Below are 15,702 nucleotides of genomic sequence, written 5' to 3' on the forward strand. Positions count from 1 at the left end.
TATGGGCTTCTTTATTTTTCAGCCTGCCTTCTGGGGGGAGGGGCCTGCTGCTCCAATACTCCGGCAACCCTGTTTCGGTAGAGTCTCCGTGTCACCTGCGAGGGGGAATGGGGATGGGCACACTGTAATCCGGTATTTCCGGGCTTTTGTTCTCTGGCGGCTTTTCCTGGCTGTTTGCTGTGCCTCTTCTGAGAGTCAGAGAAAGGCTGTGGGGTTGTCCAGAGCCCAAATTATTGACCGGGACCCAGGCAGTGCACACTTGTTTTATAGGGATCTTAGGGATATGGGCTTCTTTATTTTTCAGCCTGCCTTCTGGGGGGAGGGGCCTGCTGCTCCAATACTCCGGCAACCCTGTTTCGGTAGAGTCTCCGTGTCACCTGCGAGGGGGAATGGGGATGGGCACACTGTAATCCGGTATTTCCGGGCTTTTGTTCTCTGGCGGCTTTTCCTGGCTGTTTGCTGTGCCTCTTCTGAGAGTCAGAGCAGCAGCGGCTGAATCTCAGCCTCTGTCTCAGAACAGAAGGATCGCAGACTGTTCTCCACTGATGTTCTGGCCACTTTAACTCTGTTTCTGTTGGTGCTGCTCAACCCTGCAGCGTCCCAGGATTTGCGCTCCATACCGTGCGTCCCAGCCCTCACTTCCAAGGCTGGTGCATTTCTGTCCTTTGTGTTTCTAACACCGCCAGCCACCAGCTGCCAGCCACCCCCACGCGTTCCAGAGCTCCCGGTCTCAGTCCGGTTCCAGTGAGTGCACCGGAGCTCCCTTTCAGTCTGGTCGCGCGCTTTCCCCAGCTCATGGTCTCAGTCTGCTCTCTTGCGGGTGCCGTCCGCGAGTCCACCCGCTCCCCTGTGCAGGTGGCTACTGCTTCCCGGCGCCTGAACACAGCAGCTCCCTCCCCCTTCCATTTATCTTCCAATATCTGTGCGTGGTTTCACTGCTTCCCGCTTCGTACCTCAATACTCAGCGCTGGAGATGTTCATTTGTAGAGATCCAGATGTATCTTCCTGTGTCTCAGGCTGATTCTGTGGGTGTTCAGGCTGGTCTGGTACCTATCCAGCTCAACTCAGGGGACCAGCTGAAAAAGGGCTCCTCTACTCCTCCTCCCTACAGGAACACTTTAAAGTAGGATAGTCAAGTATCACTACTTTTAATTTACAAAAGTATGTACTCAGGCTCTAATTAAGAATCTTGCTTAAAGTCATGTGGCTTATAAGTAAGGTCTAATGTTTGGGTTACATTTTTAATACTTACAGCTCTAAGATCAGGATTTATTTTTATTTCAGTACATTGCCAAAAAATGCATTACCTTCCTGAGATAAATGCATTATAATAGGGAGAAAGTTCTTAATATCTTACTGGTAATGGAAATTAGGTCAGTATATGGCAAAGAGGGCACCAAAAATAGGTGATCAGGGAGGAGGGGTTTCTGATCCTTATAATTCTCCTCATCTCATTCCATGTTGGTAACTAGTGATTATACCACTGTGTTTGGTATGTATGTATGTGTGTGTGTGTGTGTGTGTGTGTGTATGTGTGTATGCACATATATATGGTACATTTATGTATCAGAATAATAAATGGAGACAAAAGTTTCATATATTGTTTAAGTTTCTTTGCGGCATCATGGAAGTTCACTTTTCCAACAAAATTCTGCATGTATTTTATAGAGAACTAATTACTACATCTTGGCCTACTTTCTATTCCTATTGGAAAGCTCTTGAGGCAAAGAACACCTGCTTCTGTCACTCTGCACTAGCACCTTATTCCTAAGAATATCAAAGTCTGTTAAATAACCACACACAATCCAACTCACCATATACATTTCACCAACACCATCCCATCTCGGTCCACCTCAGAGCTGGCTACAAGGAACCTGCCATTGTGTTCACCATAGCAATATATAAATAACATGTTATAAAATACAGTGGTGTTTACTCATCTTTTTCATCATTAATATTCTTAACATAGTTGCCATGATCTTTATCAGAATCTTAAAAACAAAATATTGGCATAAGAAATAGGATTGCTAAAGAGTTCTTGCATTAAGTCATTTTTTAGATCTGTGAAACTTTTCCTGGTAATACTTTCAGATTCAGATTCTGATTCCTCCAAATTGGCCTTAATGAATTTCTGTGAGAATTACCAATTCACACTGCTTATCAAGTCTATTCTAACTCTTCCTAGTATATCACATTAACGTTTGCTTGTTTTAAGACTTGCAAACATTTATTGAATATTATTTTCCAGGTACCATGATAAGTGTGTTAAGTGACTGCTATGTTCTGTTACTGATTTACCTTTTTTGTTGTTGAAGTGCAGTTGACATATAATGTTGTATTAGTTTTAGGTGTACAACATAGTGATTTAACATTCATATACGTTAGGGAGTGATTAACATGCTAAATCTAGCTACCATCTGTCACCAAAGTTGTTATGATGTTAATTTTGTATCATTACCTCTTAAATGATGAATCTTTCAGTCAATCATTATTAGATTCATCAACTACATTATTCATCTTTGGAATTTCCCACTCACAGCCAAAGATTCAATCTGCACATTCCCAAAAGTTTCCAAACCTCCTTCATTTGTCTGTGATATGCCTTCTTTAGCCAGATAAGTTTGTTGTTACTCTTTATTTAAAATAATGAGCTTTTAAAATCTGTTTTACTCCTTGAAAAGTTATCTAAATGAAATAGTAAATTCCTGTTTTACACTATAATGGCTACATATGAAATATTGTTTCAAAATTGTAATTATAATTTGAGAATGTGAAAGCCTTTAGTTTTACAGCTTAGCAAGCTAAAAATAAAATTTCTTATTCAAAACCACACAGCAAGTTAATGTCAGTACCTGAGCTACATAAGATGCTATATTTTGCATACATTTTCCCTCCAGCCTTTTACAAGTTCCTTAGTTTTAACATGGTTATCTCATCTAATTTCATGTCCTTATGTTCTTCCTTACCATTAGAATATTTGCATTTTTATGTAAATATATGATTCTCGTGAGCATTATTTTAAGCAAAATGTTCAGAATTTCCATTCTTGATATTTACTAATCATGTATTTAGCACTTTCTTTTGTTTTTCATATATCATATTTCCTTAGCTAATTTTTAGAAATGGAATTTCTGGATCAAATAATATGAATACTTTTAAGGCTTAAAATATATATTAGAATTATGGTCATAAAGAATTCACACAGTTGGTAGCAATTTTACGCAAACATTTGTTTCAACATAACCTTGCTAGCTTTAGTTATTATAATTTTCATTGATCTTTTTTAATATTCAGTAAAACTAAGTCATTTTAATATTATTACACTCTTTATTTCTAGTAAAATTGAACATGCTTTTATATTCATTAGAAATAATATTTTTTCCATTTTTTGAATGACTTCTCCATAATATTATTTGTCTTTTTATTTATTATATGTTTAGAATTTTCCTTACACTCTACCATGTATCCTATATGCAACTAAGTTTATTGCTTTTCATTTTGGTAAATATACATCACTTGTACATATGAGTATATAATTTTTTTTTACTCCTATGTCTAGAACTCCCTCTTTTCAAAGATATTCAATATTCACTTACATTATGTAGTTTTCCTATAATTTGGCTTATTTAAATTATTTCACTTCTTAAAACATAAAGAATTTTATTTAGAGGAAGTTGTGAGTTTAAAGTTTAACTTGTATTTTTTTTTCCTGAAAGTTAATTGTCCCAGGTAATTTTATTGTTAGAAGATTCTGTATAATAATAGATCTAAAGAAACATTTAAGACAATTTGTAATATTGGATATTGCTTCTTTATAAATTGTATAGTCTCATTGTAAAAACAAAAGCAAAAGCATTTACTTGTTCAGAAATTAATGTCTTTGGGGTGGTGACTTTTTTATCTAAATCTAGCAAAATGCTTAATGTATAGTAGCCATTTCAAAAATGTTTGGTGAATAAGTAGATAGCACCATTCTGTATAAATGCATTATGTGTCATTATTATTGATAATTCTCTCATCCTTATTTTTAAGGAATTCATGATTTTGCTATTTCATTATACCTTTTAAAGTATCAACTTTTTAATTAGTAATTGCTTTGAGTGGATTTTGGAGATACATTGTTTCCAGATGATTTATTTAACGTTTTGTTTCTATTGTGTTAAAATAATTTAAAATTTCCCATTTTAACCGTTTTTAAGTGTACGATTAGGTGGCATTAATTGATTCACACTGTTTCCAAAACTAGTCATTATCCCAGACAGAAACTGTTATCATTAAGCAATAACTGCCATCTTCTCTTCACTACAGAATAGATTAAAAAAACATGATCCAACTATATGCTGTCTGCAAGAGGCCTTCTTTAGATCTAAAGACTTAAGTGGGTTAAAATAAATGGTGTGAAAAGATATTCCATACGAATAGTAACCAGAAGAGAACCAGTGGTTAAACCAGTATAAGGAAAGATTTTAGGTCAGGGTACCTAGGTGGCTCAGTCAGTTCTTGATTTTGGTTCAGGTCATGATCTCAGGGTCATAATCTTAGGGTGTGAGGTCAAGTCCCACATCAGCCTACACACTCACTGGGGAATCTGCTTCTCTCCCTCTGCCCCTCCCGCTACTTGCTCTGTCTCTCTGTCTGTCTCTCTCTCAAAAAAATAAGTCTTTAAAAAAAGAATAGATTTTATGTTACTGTTACAGGAGACAAAGAAGAGTATTACATATTGATAAAAAGATTAATTCAAAAAGAAAATTTAACAATCATAAACTTACAAGTAGCAAGCATCAGGGCCCCTATATTAAACATTGAGAGAATTGAAGTATTACGACTTTGTTAAATTAACATTTGTTAAGTAAAGCACAGGGTGGCAGATGGTGATCCACAGTTCCACAACAGACCACAAGAGAAAGTGAAATACAAGAGTTTATTACTCACAGGTCCTGGAAGAAGGACATGGCATGCCTTGAGGAGCCACACTGGTGGTCAAAGCACAGTACAGACAGTGAAACTGGACCTGGGGTGCATGCCTTTTTAAGGGTTCATGGGTGCAGTGCATGGGAGTTCCTGAGCTAGCTAGACTGATAATTCATACCCAAAGACAAGGTTTTGGTAAGCTGCATGCGGGCCTTATCTAAAAGGTCTTTATTTAAAGGCATACAGACCCGGGGAGACAAGGGATTCTATTGCTCAGAAGGGCTGTTGGGGAGTCAAATCAGGAATTTACAAGTTTGTCATTCTATGGGTTAAACTTGCACGGGGGGGTTAATATCAGTTTAAGGTCCTACACGGCACTTGGCCAAACTAAATGGATGCTGTGGCAGCAAAACATTGGCTTTGCTAAACTCTGGACATGCAAGGAGAAATAGACAATTCTATAATAATAGTTGGAAGTTTTGATACTCCACTTTCAATAATGGCATGAACAACCAGACACAAGACCAATAAAGAAATACAGAACTTGAAGAAAACTATAGCTAACTGTATCGAACAGACGCATACAAAATACTCCACTGAACCAGAGCAGAATATGAATTTGTTTTCAAGTGCTCATGGAACATTCTCCAAAACAGACCATATATAAGAATACAAAACAGGGGCGCCTGGGTGGCACAGTGGTTAAGCGTCTGCCTTCGGCTCAGGGCGTGATCCCGGCGTTATGGGATCGAGCCCCACATCAGGCTCCTCTGCTGTGAGCCTGCTTCTTCCTCTCCCACTCCCCCTGCTTGTGTTCCCTCTCTCGCTGGCTGTCTCTATCTCTGTCGAATAAATAAATTAAATCTTAAAAAAAAAAAGAATACAAAACAAGGAGTAATAAATTTTAAAAGGTTGAAAACGTGCAAAATATTATTAAATACTTTAATAAATAACAGAATAATAAGAACTGGAATTCATGTATGAAGCCATGCTTTTTTTATCACATAGCTTTATATTTAACTGAATTATTGAATCATGTTAAAGCCACCTAATGAAGTTTAATAAACACACACAACACACTCCACTATAATAACATATCTTAAATGGAAACCTCTCAGAAATATACACTGAGATTATTATCAAAAATGACAGAGTCTTATCTCCTTTCTAAAAATCTTTAGCTGGTCTAGTTATGAGAAATACATCAGACAAATTCCAGTAGGGGGAATTCTACAAAATACCGAGCCAGTACTCCTCAAATTGTCAAGGACAGTCAGACAATGATCTGAGAAACTGTCATAGACAAGTAGAGCTGAAGACACAGCAAATAAATGTGATGTGGTATCCTGGGCGGAGTCCTCTACCAGAAAAAGGCATTAGGTTAAAACTAAGAAAAACTGCATAAATGATGGACTCTAATTAATAATAATGTGTCAATATCCATTCATTAATTGTGACAATGTGCCATGTTATGTGAGATATTAAAATAGAATAAATTTTGTGATAAGAATTATCTGTACCAGGTTCTTAATTTTTCTCTACAAAAAAAAATGCACACTTCTCATTTGCAAAAAATTTTTTGGAACTTGTCATGGGATTCCATATCCCTATATATTCAAACAGTAAGTGCATGGTTATGTTGTAACTAATGTTTGGTTCTTACTTAGATTTCATACTATTTAAGCTTGCCCCTGAAATATTGAAAGATGGGTTTTAGTCAAATAATCCTCTTGACTGAGATATTATAGGTTAATGGGCTAGCTCTGTAAGATGCTTATTCTAGTTCAGTCTTACAAAGATACTATATCAATTTTTGTTGTAATTATTTACTAAGGCTGATCTTTTATCTTGACAAAGCTGCAGATTATTAGTTTGAGCTTTAAGAGAAAGTAATACAGAATATCTGTAGGATTATCAATTCAAAATCACCTTACCACTTCTATTAATAGAAAAAAGAAACAATAATAGATGTTCTTGCTAATTCAATAGCATAGACATGTGCTTTAGTGAGCTTTAAGTGAGTGATAATATAAAGCAGGATACTCAGATTTATTTATTTGCATGTATTTTTTGAAATAATTATTTCGTGGGTACTAAAGTTATTTCTGGAACCTAAAATATATATTGATTACTAAGTTATAGCCTTTGATAAATATATTTTAATTTGCTTTTTAATCCTGTGATATAGTACTACTTTAATAGATTAACCTTTACCACTTAAAAGAGGACTATTTCTTGGTTTGAACGTAGGTATTAATTGTGCTGATTTGCATATGTTTCTTTTTTTTCCTTTTTTAGGCTATACTTTGGAGATATAAATTTTCTCAGCTTAAAGGTTCTTCAGATGATGGCAAGAGCAAAATCAAATTTTTGTTTCAGAATCCAGATACTAAGCAGATTGAAGCAAAGGTAAATCCAAATTCATCATATAAACCATTATCATATAAGCCAGCTACATTAATGTCATTAAGATGCCAAGGGAAGAATATTTAGGAGAACCAAATGAGCAAAAACACACATTATCTGTTTACTTTGGAATATCCCTCGTGGCCAAAGGAATAAAATCACTTTCAGATTTCAGTGGCAAAATTTCACTGAAAGACATAACTCAAAATAAGTTAGACAGGGCTAATTGCATTTTCTTTGTTTTAATTCCTTATGGACTGCATTTGTGTCACACTAAAGTAACATTCTGGTAACCAAAACAGTCACTTTCTTCATGGTTTCACATTTTAAATAATAACTTAAAATAAAAATTCTGACTGTATTTTACCATTATCTATTCCCTCTTTGAATATGAATACAAATCCCTGAAGAAAATATTCTTTAAATCAATTCATGTTTTGTTAATGTTATTATGTGTTAATAAAATGAATAAATGGATGATTTTTTGCTTTGCTCACTTGCAAATTTTCAGTACTTTGAAATATATTAACTGTTGTTTTAAACTCATCAGAAAGATTCACTACATTTTTTATTAATACATTTATTTATATATATACAAAATCTAAATGATTTCAATTACTCTACAATGAAATCCACCATATTAATGTTTGGGGTAGAATAAATTATAAATGTGTTATTCCAGTGTGGAGGAAAGGATAAATAACAAACACCAAAGTGAATAATTAATGGTATGGAAATGCAAACCCATATATAATTTTTCAACTATGGATTAAAATTAGCATAGGGGCGCCTGGGTGGCACAGTGGTTAGGCGTCTGCCTTCGGCTCAGGGCATGATCCCAGCGTTATGGGATCGAGCCCCATGTCAGGCTCCTCCGCTATGAGCCTGCTTCTTCCTCTCCCACTCCCCCTGCTTGTGTTCCCTCTCTCGCTGGCTGTCTCTATCTTTGTCGAATAAATAAATAAAATCTTTAAAAAAATAAAATAAAAAAATAAAATTAGCATAATTTTGTTACATTCATATACCTATTTAATTCAGGTGGAAAGGTCAGTCTGACAGTCAAAACCTTCCAAGGAATGACCCTCTCTGACATTCTTGCGCACATCTTCTGTAGCAGTGCTCTATACCCATACTCATTCTTCTTTTAACAAGATGACTTCTTTCTTATTTTATCTATCTGCGCAGGTTTGTCCCTTAACTTTCCTCCATGGCTTTTGTGTTTGAGTGTCTCTGTGGATACCCTATTTCTGTCTTACGTTTATCTTTAGAGTTGCCTAACTTATGTAGATTGTTTAAAGAGGAAAATGTGGATATGGTCCCTTTCTGCTGGCTCTTTTCCTGCTGCATTTCTTTAAAGCATTGGTATTACACATGGTCTTGCCTTATATTTGTCTCCTGTCACTTTAGACAAATACCATCCCTTTGTTTAACTTGCTTCATAATTTTCAACTCTACATTTCCATCATTGCCTCTTCCTAAATATAGATGTATCTATGGAGCTGCCTTCTTTCCATCTCTTGCTATAGGTAGGTCCTCCTTTTTTCTCCTCCGGCTATGAATGGTTGATCATTTCTTTTTGCCAGCCACTCACACTGCTCACACTGCTCTTTAAATCAATTCTTAGTATTACCATCAAAAAATGCATTACCATATTCTAATAAAGGTGAATAATGTTAATATTGTCAGTTCCATATTCTAGCTAATGTGGAAACTCAACCACTAGCTGTTGATAACAGTATAGCATTTGATACATCACTTCTCTTCTAATTCTTTTTAATGTGTTAACAAATCTTTAGTTGACAACATGAAGCAAAAATATAAACACAATGCAGTGACTAACTATAATATTTAGATCTTAGTTCAATGTAGTGTATGTTCTATATACAGCTAATTATACTTACTTAACTTTGCTGGTTATTAGTTACCCCTCAGCTTCTAAATATTCCTCATTCTTGTTATAGTGTTTTAAGCAATATTTCATAAATTCATTCAAGAAGAGCTAGTTTCAGAAAATTCATTGAATGTCTTTCTTAAACTTATAGACTACAATTTTTGGATAGGAGAAAGAGCAGACAAAAATAACAGAACGTGATCATTGGTGAGTTACAGAACTTTTTTAAAGTCACCATCTCCTTTTATAGAATGACGGATAATAATATCTCTACGGGTAACATTGAAAATACCAAATTAAATATGGAGACTATTTAGCACAGATGAAACTAATCAGCTCTCTAGGATTGTTTGTCCATACCGGGTAGTATCACCACTGCTGATATAAAAATTGTGTAAGAATTAAGACTAGCACAATTGCTACTTATAATTGCAACTTGTGAGCAGTAATAAAAAATAGCATCACAGGAGAACATCAAGGAGAATGCCAGCATGTATCACATTATTGGACTTACTGGACTTATGAATCAAATTATGATTGAAATTGGTGTCATTTGAGAATTCAACATTTCCTCTGTTAGAATACTTTTTTTTTTAATAAAGGAATAGGCAACATGATACAGTGGAAGGAAAATTAGAATCAAGTAACCTTGAGCTAAAAATTTCTTCTTTACCATTTTCTGTCTATACCACCTGGAGCAATCTATCACCAAATTACAATTGCTACTCTTTAAGGAGATTATAGGAATAAATATCCCTTGTGCCTAGCACTAAAAAAATCACTGATGAATGATTTTATCATTCAAGAATCTAGCATAATGACAAAGGAAATATCCAAAAATAGCAGCTTTTATTATTAGGAGAGAAGTTAGTGAAGATGATTAGCATAAATAAGCTCAGGGCCCTTCCTACATTTAAAAAATTCAAGTTTATAACCATAACTCAAGTTTGTGTCATTATCAAATGCCTGGGATATTTTCTGTGTCCTATTAATTTTATTAATTTTTAAAATTTCAGTGTCGAAAGTTTGCCCTGAGTCTCTATCCCCAAAACAGAGACAGGGACATCTCTATATATCGTATAACTTTTCTAAATTTATGTATACCATAACATGGGTAAGCATCCTGCATGCAAATTGTTCACTCACATGCTTCCTCCACTGGATCAAGAACTTTTAAACACAAATAATATGTCTTATAACATCATATTCCTAAGGCCTAGCCTGATGCTTGCAGGAAGCAAGAAAATAATTTCTTAAATTACACTAGATCATTATTTTATAGTTGAGGATGGAAGCACTTTTCTCAACATTTTCTATGAAAAATTTCAAGCATACAGCATACTTTAAATAATTTACAGTAAAGGCCCTCTACACACTATCTAAATTGTATGATTCAAATTTCACTATCCTTCTTTACTGCATATCTATGTATCCATCGCTTTATCTGTCCATTAATCCCTCTTATCTTGACACATTTTGAAGTAAATCACAGACATCAGCATTATATTAAGCAATTTTCAAAATGTATTTGTGGAATGTTGTCTTTGTCCTTCTAATTCCAAATTCCTCACCCATTGTTTTATTGGACAATTCCTCAAATTTATAGTTGTTTTGATAGTTTACAGTTGTATACTTTACATAATATAAATAATAAAAATAAATAAATAAATAAATAAAACTCTACTGAAAAATAATCTTAGTACAATAACAAAAATACCCAGCAAGTTAAAGAATTATATTTTAGTCCATAGATTTTTTTTTAAATTTCATTTTACAAAAGTAAGTTACATATATATACAATTTGGACATAATTAGCAGGGATCTAAAGCATGAAACAATTTGATATGACTGATAGTTTATAAATAAATATTAAGCAAAAATAGTATTTTTATCATGTCCCTGATATCATTGGCTTAACTATTCTTATAAAAGAGAAGAAATGACAAACATAGATTCAAAAATAATCAATGACATAAAATTTCATTTTGCTTGAAGAAAATTGTATCTTACCTAGAAAGATCAGCTTTCTTATGAGTTAGATTAACATAAACAAGATCAAAGTGACAATTTCTACTCACAGTATTTTGAGAACTGTTTTGAAAGTTATGTGTCAAGAGGTCTCCATGTACTTTTCTAAATACATTATAAAACTTTTGTGATTTTGGGGAACAATTTGTGAATATTTTCTTATAATCATTAATGTTGTATAAAAGTTTATCTTTAGGTTAAACATAAAGGACACATTGGTAAATACAGATGTGAAGAAAATAAGTTATTCCTTCACTAGTAGCCTTAAGTAAATAAAGCAAAACTAAACAAATATCAGTTATTGAAATTTTTTAAATCTTATAATGCAGTTTATCTTTCTGTGCCATTTATTGTTTATAATTTTTATACAAGTCATTGCCCTGTAATAGTAAGAATATGAGCTTAATAGTTAAAGAGCTCTGGGGGCACTTGGGTGGCTCTGTCGGTTAAGCATCTGCCTTCAGCTCAGGTCATGATCCCAGGGTCCTGAGATCGAGCCTGCATCAGGATCTGAGCTTCCTTCACCTTCTCACTCTCCCTCTGTGCTCTCTTTCTCAAATAAATAAACAAAATCTTAATAAAAATCGTTAAAGAGCTCTGGTGTCCATATTTAAATATGATGCATGTTATGTAGGGTGAGATATCTGAGCTCAGTCTAAGCACCCCCCGGTGTAAAATGGAAAGCATTACATTCCATGGTTTTTGTGAGAGTAAGAGCACATGTGTTCTTCTCAGAAGACTTGAGAACACCAACACACTTCTGTTACATGTTCGAAAACATCCTAGAATTGGCAGGAAGTGACAGGTAGAGAAAAAGTAGAAAGGGAATTTTTGCCATCAGCATAAAAGTAAAAAGATGGGATCAAAACACAAGAGAACCCATAACCCAAAAAAGATAGAAGACCATTAAAAACATTCAATTGAATGATTCTCACTTGGGAGGTTCTCCATATATACAATGTGAATGAGTGAGGAGTGAGAATGAACACTGGTTCAATTGTCAGCATAATTATATGGAAACCCTCTTTGAGTTTATGGGCTAGACAATCCCTCCTTTCCCATGAGCTTGTGCTGAGGTAAAGATAATTAGGGTTTTATCTCATGCTGAATCTGTGAGTGCGAATCAAGCTCTAAGTGCCCCAAGGATATCTAGAAACGAGGGAAATCCCTTCTCCATAAAACAGACTCCCAGTTTATCCTCAGCCACAATGTCTCATCCTCACAATTATCCAAGACATGCTCCCTAAAGCAGAATATATAGTTACCTCCTCAGAGTGCTTAGAGAGACTTGCAGCTAGTTTTTAAAAACTAGCTCTTTTGAAATAGAATAATTAGTGATTTTGTGAAATATGAAGATCACATTTGAAATAAAAACTCTATAGCAGAATAGAAACAGCTATATCTGGAAACCATAGCTGATGGATTCTCTCAAAATACAGTAGCATAAAATATGGGAAATATAAGATGAAAGACAGTTCTGTGAGTCCATTGCTGGTACAACTAGTATTCATGAGTAGAAAAGGGCAAATGAAGGAGAGAAAAATAGAAAATTTACCAAAAAAAAAAAAAACCCCAAAACTGAATGTGTACTTTTACTTTCAAGTGAAAGGGAAAACTGAGTTCTGATTAGTTAAAAAAAAAAAAAAATCAATCAATCGATACATCACATCCAGAAACTTTCAAAATCCAATGATAAAACAAGAATTTAAATCATCCAGAGGAGGGGTAACTTGTGGAATAGTGGCTAGAGGGCTTCAGTGAACTTGCCCTCCCTCAAAAACAGTGGAAATGCCTGCAAAGCAACTGAAATCAAGCATCTGTTTTCAAGCATTCTAGAAATAGCCAAATTGGCAAAAATGGAAAATAACCAAAATCCCATAATGAACAGAAAATTTTCTCTGCAAAAGAAACTGCTGGACCTCGCTCAGTAACATAATGGGATTCATCTTAAAGTTTTAATTCAAAGATATTTGAACACCCCTCCCCACCCAGTGGTTTTATAGCCAAAAGCCAGTAGCATGCAGAAAATTGAGAGGTCTAACCTCATCCACTGAGCAGAGTCAGTAATTTGGTTTAATTTGCAGCTTCCTGAGAAGTCTCTATTCTTAGTGTGGTGGCTATGTGACTCAGAGCTTAGCTCTACAAGCGGAGGGGAGAAAGGAACAGAGGGGATCTGCCCCAGGACATAACTAGAGCAATAGCAAAACTGCTGGTAAAATCTTCCTACCTAAGCCTGAGACTTCAACTGGAACAAACAAAAGCCTGACCTGGATTTAAAAGAAAGTCTTAGAAAACTAGGCAATGATTGTGAGTTTAGGAAAAGCTCTGATGGGTTCTTGGAGATTTATGATGGTATGTGCATGCTCGGGAAAGACCTGGGAAAGGAAAAGGCACCAGTCATTTACTTTGACTGAACTAGTAACCACACATAGGCAGGAGATTAGAGTTAACTTTGTCTTGCAAGTGTCCTGAAATTGGAAGATGTGCCTTCAGATGCAGATTTCCTTGGTAAAGAATAACAGACTTATAGGCAACACATATCATGAAATTGTCTGACCAATAGTTAGCTGACCCAGATGTGACCTACGGTAAGCTAGACTTAAAAATGTAAAACAAAGACAAAACAAAACAAAACAACCCTAAGACAAACTAACAGAGAATTTAGTATCAACACACTACAGGGAATACAAATTCTATAGAATTAATGCAAGAAAGTGCCAAGCAAAGAAACTGCAATAAGAAAATCAACACCAACAAAACACCAGCAATAAACCTTGGGAAAGTGGAAGAATCTAACACCAAAGCTATTACAAGATATTATCTAAACTATCAAAAAACTGCCACATTTGCAAAAAGGAGAAAATTATGTGCAGAAACAGGTAAATACCAACCAACACATTATGCCTTGAATGGGGTTCAGATTATGGATGCAATAGACAGAGCCTTTAAATCAGCTATAATGAATATGTTTAAATTACTAAAGAAAACAATGTCTAAAGAACTTAAGAAAAATATGACAATGGTGTCTTACCAAGTAGAAAGTAACAATAGAGAGGTTGCATAAAAATAGAGTAGTTACAGTTGAAATACTCATTAACTGAAATGAAACATTTACTAATGGGACTCAAAAAGAGTTGAGTTGGCAGAAGAGAGAAGCAATAATCTTGAATATAGGCCAATAGAGATCATCCAATTAGAGCAACAGTATAACAAAGAATAATGAAAAATGACCAGCATCTCAGAAACCTGTGGCATGCTAGCAAGCATACCTGTATATGTATAATGAGAGTCCAAGAAAAAAATTGAAAGGGACAGAAAACATATTAGAAGAAATAACATTTGAAAACTCAAAATAGATTATTTAAAAAATCTACATATTCAATAATTCAATGGGCAAAATATGTGAAAGGGAGTAAGGGATAGAAACGTCTAGTTATGGAATGAATAAGTCATGGGAATAAAATGCTTGGCCTAGGGAATATAGTCAATGATATTGTAATAACACTGTATGGTGATGGATGGTAGCTACATTTGTGGTGAGCTTAGCATAATGTAGAGACGTGTTGAATTACTATGTTGTACACCTGAAACTAATGTCACGTTGTGTGTCAACCATCAAGTATACTCAAAATAATTACTCTCCAAGTAGAATAAAAGCAAATAGAACTCTATCTAGACTTATCATAGTCAATTTGGTGAAGATCAAAATCAAAAAACAAATCTTGAAAGCAGCAAAAGAAAATGACTTTTCACATACATGGGGTCATCAATAATACTAGCATGTAAAAAAATAATATTAACAGATGATTTGTTATTAGAAACCATAGAAGCTAGTAGACAGATAATATCTTCAACGTATTGAAAAAAGACTGTTAAAAGACAATTGTATGGGGGCGTCTGCCTTCCCCTCAGGGCGTGATCCTGGCGTTATGGGATCGAGCCCCACATCAGGCTCCTCTGCTATGAGCCTGGTTCTTCCTCTCCCACTCCCCCTGCTGTGTTCCCTCTCTCGCTGGCTGTCTCTATCTCTGTCAAAGAAATAAATAAAAAAAAAATCTTTAAAAAAAAAAGACAATTGTATGAAGCAATAATTATAAAATTGTATTGATGTACTTAAAATGTATAAATATGTAATTTGTATGGCAAAAATAGGACAAAGGAAGGGGTAGTGAACAGAGGTTGTGTGTTGGAGCAAATTTCTTCTAAGTAACAGAAACTGAATTAATATTAATAAGAACTAGATTGATTTAAGTTAAGATATTAGTACTAATACCCATAGTAACCACTGACAAAATAACAATATGTAATAAAAGTAAGCAAAAGGAATTAAAAATCTGCATTAAGGAGTTTCTACTTAACACAAAAGAAAGCAGGAATCAAAGACTAGAGGAACAAAAAACCTAATAAACATAGGGGAAAAAAATGAGTAAAATAGCAGATGAAAATCCTCCATTTACAGTGATTGC

The 15,702-nt window shown here is 34.6% G+C and overlaps 1 protein-coding gene across 1 annotated transcript in view; it reads left to right on the top strand.

Moving 5' to 3' along the window:
- Positions 1–15,702, top strand: part of SNTG1 (syntrophin gamma 1) — a 556,874-nt gene that overhangs the window by 520,510 nt on the left and 20,662 nt on the right. The window contains exon 17 of the mRNA XM_034650177.1: positions 7,210–7,320. Within this exon, the coding sequence (XP_034506068.1) occupies positions 7,210–7,320 (111 nt within the window). The remainder of the gene's footprint in view (positions 1–7,209; positions 7,321–15,702) is intronic.

Source organism: Ailuropoda melanoleuca, unplaced genomic scaffold (genome assembly GCF_002007445.2).
Source record: "Ailuropoda melanoleuca isolate Jingjing unplaced genomic scaffold, ASM200744v2 unplaced-scaffold11384, whole genome shotgun sequence".
Taxonomy (NCBI): domain Eukaryota; kingdom Metazoa; phylum Chordata; class Mammalia; order Carnivora; family Ursidae; genus Ailuropoda; species Ailuropoda melanoleuca.